The sequence below is a fragment of the Echinococcus granulosus genome (assembly GCF_000524195.1).
Source record: "Echinococcus granulosus chromosome Unknown EG_S00345, whole genome shotgun sequence".
NCBI classification, from domain to species: Eukaryota; Metazoa; Platyhelminthes; class Cestoda; order Cyclophyllidea; family Taeniidae; genus Echinococcus; species Echinococcus granulosus.
In genome coordinates this window covers 10,274-16,217 of record NW_020170725.1, presented here as the reverse complement: position 1 = coordinate 16,217, position 5,944 = coordinate 10,274, and the positions used below count along the sequence as shown (strand labels likewise).

The 5,944-nt window shown below is 40.9% G+C and overlaps 1 protein-coding gene across 1 annotated transcript in view; it reads right to left on the bottom strand. All coding sequences in view use genetic code 11, as the record gives it.

Moving 5' to 3' along the window:
* Nucleotides 1-780: 780 nt before the first annotated feature.
* Nucleotides 781-5,944, bottom strand: part of EGR_11045 (hypothetical protein) — a gene marked incomplete at both ends in the record, with an annotated part of 13,403 nt that continues 8,239 nt past the window's right edge. The window contains 6 exons of the mRNA XM_024500294.1: nt 781-892; nt 2,080-2,168; nt 2,778-2,891; nt 3,718-3,799; nt 4,987-5,075; nt 5,685-5,822. Of these exons, the coding sequence (XP_024345292.1) occupies nt 781-892; nt 2,080-2,168; nt 2,778-2,891; nt 3,718-3,799; nt 4,987-5,075; nt 5,685-5,822 (624 nt within the window). The remainder of the gene's footprint in view (nt 893-2,079; nt 2,169-2,777; nt 2,892-3,717; nt 3,800-4,986; nt 5,076-5,684; nt 5,823-5,944) is intronic.

Below are 5,944 nucleotides of genomic sequence, written 5' to 3'. Positions count from 1 at the left end.
GGAAACCGGTGTGGGTATGTAGAAAAAATACGTAGTATCACAGGTGTCGCAGCAATTCAGTTAATGTCAAATTCGACGGGGCAGTGATCGCTGACTTCTTTTGCCTAAAATAAGATTACCACCAACGTCACATGTCCTTATAACAAAATGAAGGGTCGGAGGTCACTGCGCTGCTTCAAGAGGCTGAGCACTGTCAGTGGTATAAACGAGTGTACACACGAAAGAGGTGCAGATGCATCCGCATCAGCAAAGCATCAAATTGATGCTACTTTCGGGCATATAAGTTTGCATTAGGTGTTAGGTGAAGGACAACTTGGTAACCAACCTTCTATAGGTCCAGCTTGTATTCCTCTCGAAAGTTGAAAGGATTTGCAGTAGGAATTCGTCTTTCCATTTCGGGGCTCTTGACTATGACCCTGCAAGTCACAGCGCATTCAATTCTCGCTTGCTCAAGCAGTGCTTCCTCTTCATATTTATCACACAACACAATGTTCATCCATCTCCTCATATTAAAAACAGCCTAATTTCACCCAGTATTATAGTGCAGTGATAATCGTTTTGGTTTCCTTGACGCTGAATGGTCGGCGTTTGTAGATCCTCACAGCGGTAAGGCCCCGGGGATCACGCCGGTAGCATCCATCTTTTCAGCACCTTAATGGTACATTTTCGACCCTAGTATCAGGTCTCCAATCATTTCAAGAAGCTGCAAGGTGCTACAGAGCTTCTTACTCGTTTAGGGATCAAAAAACCCCCAATAATGATGATCTGGAAAACCAAACTTCAGTCAGCCAAGGTAAAATTAGCTGTTACATTCAAGAAACTATCGTGAGGCTTCGTAAAACTCAGAATATGGTTCGAAATCGAATGAAGGATTGGAGATATATCATGTAAACTGAAAGAAATTTTAAGAATGGTTGTAGTGTGTAGGATGACTTAGGCACTCAGTAAGAAGTACTCAGGTTTAGTGTAGAGCATTTTTGATAAGCATTTCTATCCCATTGAAACATTGGCTGACAACCGAAACATATCATGGGCACGAAATCTGCCACTGTAGTGGAAATGAGGTGCAGCAATGTTGTCTATTTGTAACATCGGTAGACAATGTGTCTGGTAGGTTTGCCGTAATTTAAAGTGCGTGTGCTGCATCGGTATTGGCATGGGATCAGCTGCAGCAAGCAATTGCCTCCACAAAGTCTGCCCGCTAAGACAAAGCTTTAAATAAGAATTGACAAATGGAAAGGTGGATTTGTCATGGAATCATCAGTCATTTAAAAGAAAGGGTGGTATAACGACATTATTCTATCTTCGCTAAGGTATGTAGGTCTATTCACCCATCTCAGTCAAGTAAGCGAATGGGCCAGATATTTTTCTGCTGTCCAGACGACATGATGCAACTTCCGTTTTCAGATTTATCTTTTCTCACTTCACGGAATCTGTCGGTCCCGACATTAAGTAGCATTCCCATAAGATTTTTTGGACGGAGTGGTGAAATTAGAATAAACCATTGTTTTTTATCATGGCAATGCATATGTCAGGTGAAGTCTTCTATCTAAGCACCACGAGCTGCTTTGCTAAGGACATTGTTAAAACACACAGACACAAGATTAATAACACTCGATCGCTGAGAAATGAAGCGCCTTTCCCTGCATCACCGTCCTTCTTGTAGGCTGTGCTTCACTTACTTGCCAGGAGGTGTAAACAGAAAACACATTTAAATTCCCCTTTTATCTCCTTTGTGATCGGTGCTACACTGAACTGGAGGAACCTTGAAGCTATAAGTTAAAGTAAGTCGTTATTATAAAATCTAATTCAAGGATGCAAGTCGTTAAATCGATAACGAAGATGGATATGGATAGAGGCCGACGGGGCACGACATCCTCGACTACGCACCCCTTGGCCCTTTTCATTTTTACATATCAAGCTTTAGCTTACCGTTGGTGTAGTAAAACGCGGATTTATTACGTGAAAGCAGAAGAATAAAACTGTCTACTGTAACAACATCGAATGCCAAAAGTAAGCTTCCGACTTCTTGGTTAAATGAAATATAAGATTATTTACTACTTTGCTTAGGTAACGAACCATTCTTTTGATATCTGAGTTATTTCAAATTTGGCAGATTCACCAAACGCTAAACTGACAAATGAATTGCGTGGAGGTGGTTGTATGCTCTGAAAAGGCAAAACATTGAGAGAGAAACGAGAGTGATTCATGCAAGTGACAGAAGAAAAATGAACCTGTCATAGGCGCAGCATGTTTCGAATACAGTCGTGTCCATATCATCCGCAATGCGCCATTTATACCGAATGTCTCTTCTCAAACGAAGTTTGTCTCGATCTTCCTTAGAGAGGTAAGAGCAATTGGCGTTCATGTCGCCCAAAAAGACCGGATTCTAAGGGGTTGAAGTGGAAATCGTAGATGTAACCTCAGTTCGTGCATTTCCCTTAACTACGCGGTCCGTTTTTATTGACCAACACATTGTTTTCATTTACCAACAATCTGACTTTCAATTTGGTGCCATGTAGCTTATAATCTCCCATTTATTTTGCCCATTTGTGGTAACTGCATCTTGACTAAGATGCCTCTACTTGCTCAGAGATGATTGAGTGCAGCAGTAGTCCTTGTGGGTACTTTAGCTGCACACACATGAAAGCAGGTCCCTATTCAAGTTGAGAAGAAGCAAAATTTTCCCTAAAATGATCAAATGCACAAAAATCGTAGCTTTCGTTTAATTTATGAACAATGTTTGCTCATGTATACAACAATGAAAATGATCTTACCGAAGTGCCTGCGAATGTCTCACACTCATCTGCAACTTCGTAGAGAGCTTCCAATTCTTTAAATACAGATCTTGGAGAGATATGAACTGCCAAATATCCCATTTTTACACCAGACTGGAAGAAAAAGTAGGGAAACCGGTGTGGGTATGTAGAAAAAATACGTAGTATCACAGGTGTCGCAGCAATTCAGTTAATGTCAAATTCGACGGGGCAGTGATCGCTGACTTCTTTTGCCTAAAATAAGATTACCACCAACGTCACATGTCCTTATAACAAAATGAAGGGTCGGAGGTCACTGCGCTGCTTCAAGAGGCTGAGCACTGTCAGTGGTATAAACGAGTGTACACACGAAAGAGGTGCAGATGCATCCGCATCAGCAAAGCATCAAATTGATGCTACTTTCGGGCATATAAGTTTGCATTAGGTGTTAGGTGAAGGACAACTTGGTAACCAACCTTCTATAGGTCCAGCTTGTATTCCTCTCGAAAGTTGAAAGGATTTGCAGTAGGAATTCGTCTTTCCATTTCGGGGCTCTTGACTATGACCCTGCAAGTCACAGCGCATTCAATTCTCGCTTGCTCAAGCAGTGCTTCCTCTTCATATTTATCACACAACACAATGTTCATCCATCTCCTCATATTAAAAACAGCCTAATTTCACCCAGTATTATAGTGCAGTGATAATCGTTTTGGTTTCCTTGACGCTGAATGGTCGGCGTTTGTAGATCCTCACAGCGGTAAGGCCCCGGGGATCACGCCGGTAGCATCCATCTTTTCAGCACCTTAATGGTACATTTTCGACCCTAGTATCAGGTCTCCAATCATTTCAAGAAGCTGCAAGGTGCTACAGAGCTTCTTACTCGTTTAGGGATCAAAAAACCCCCAATAATGATGATCTGGAAAACCAAACTTCAGTCAGCCAAGGTAAAATTAGCTGTTACATTCAAGAAACTATCGTGAGGCTTCGTAAAACTCAGAATATGGTTCGAAATCGAATGAAGGATTGGAGATATATCATGTAAACTGAAAGAAATTTTAAGAATGGTTGTAGTGTGTAGGATGACTTAGGCACTCAGTAAGAAGTACTCAGGTTTAGTGTAGAGCATTTTTGATAAGCATTTCTATCCCATTGAAACATTGGCTGACAACCGAAACATATCATGGGCACGAAATCTGCCACTGTAGTGGAAATGAGGTGCAGCAATGTTGTCTATTTGTAACATCGGTAGACAATGTGTCTGGTAGGTTTGCCGTAATTTAAAGTGCGTGTGCTGCATCGGTATTGGCATGGGATCAGCTGCAGCAAGCAATTGCCTCCACAAAGTCTGCCCGCTAAGACAAAGCTTTAAATAAGAATTGACAAATGGAAAGGTGGATTTGTCATGGAATCATCAGTCATTTAAAAGAAAGGGTGGTATAACGACATTATTCTATCTTCGCTAAGGTATGTAGGTCTATTCACCCATCTCAGTCAAGTAAGCGAATGGGCCAGATATTTTTCTGCTGTCCAGACGACATGATGCAACTTCCGTTTTCAGATTTATCTTTTCTCACTTCACGGAATCTGTCGGTCCCGACATTAAGTAGCATTCCCATAAGATTTTTTGGACGGAGTGGTGAAATTAGAATAAACCATTGTTTTTTATCATGGCAATGCATATGTCAGGTGAAGTCTTCTATCTAAGCACCACGAGCTGCTTTGCTAAGGACATTGTTAAAACACACAGACACAAGATTAATAACACTCGATCGCTGAGAAATGAAGCGCCTTTCCCTGCATCACCGTCCTTCTTGTAGGCTGTGCTTCACTTACTTGCCAGGAGGTGTAAACAGAAAACACATTTAAATTCCCCTTTTATCTCCTTTGTGATCGGTGCTACACTGAACTGGAGGAACCTTGAAGCTATAAGTTAAAGTAAGTCGTTATTATAAAATCTAATTCAAGGATGCAAGTCGTTAAATCGATAACGAAGATGGATATGGATAGAGGCCGACGGGGCACGACATCCTCGACTACGCACCCCTTGGCCCTTTTCATTTTTACATATCAAGCTTTAGCTTACCGTTGGTGTAGTAAAACGCGGATTTATTACGTGAAAGCAGAAGAATAAAACTGTCTACTGTAACAACATCGAATGCCAAAAGTAAGCTTCCGACTTCTTGGTTAAATGAAATATAAGATTATTTACTACTTTGCTTAGGTAACGAACCATTCTTTTGATATCTGAGTTATTTCAAATTTGGCAGATTCACCAAACGCTAAACTGACAAATGAATTGCGTGGAGGTGGTTGTATGCTCTGAAAAGGCAAAACATTGAGAGAGAAACGAGAGTGATTCATGCAAGTGACAGAAGAAAAATGAACCTGTCATAGGCGCAGCATGTTTCGAATACAGTCGTGTCCATATCATCCGCAATGCGCCATTTATACCGAATGTCTCTTCTCAAACGAAGTTTGTCTCGATCTTCCTTAGAGAGGTAAGAGCAATTGGCGTTCATGTCGCCCAAAAAGACCGGATTCTAAGGGGTTGAAGTGGAAATCGTAGATGTAACCTCAGTTCGTGCATTTCCCTTAACTACGCGGTCCGTTTTTATTGACCAACACATTGTTTTCATTTACCAACAATCTGACTTTCAATTTGGTGCCATGTAGCTTATAATCTCCCATTTATTTTGCCCATTTGTGGTAACTGCATCTTGACTAAGATGCCTCTACTTGCTCAGAGATGATTGAGTGCAGCAGTAGTCCTTGTGGGTACTTTAGCTGCACACACATGAAAGCAGGTCCCTATTCAAGTTGAGAAGAAGCAAAATTTTCCCTAAAATGATCAAATGCACAAAAATCGTAGCTTTCGTTTAATTTATGAACAATGTTTGCTCATGTATACAACAATGAAAATGATCTTACCGAAGTGCCTGCGAATGTCTCACACTCATCTGCAACTTCGTAGAGAGCTTCCAATTCTTTAAATACAGATCTTGGAGAGATATGAACTGCCAAATATCCCATTTTTACACCAGACTGGAAGAAAAAGTAGACTGTTAGCTATTTTTTGGTTTTACTAAATTTCTTTAACAGATTAGACTTCAGTGCCCCCCTCCTAGCTCATTTAGTGTACAGTTGTTTCAGAAAGGTGTTTTTACTCTTTACCTCTTTCCAGAGACCAC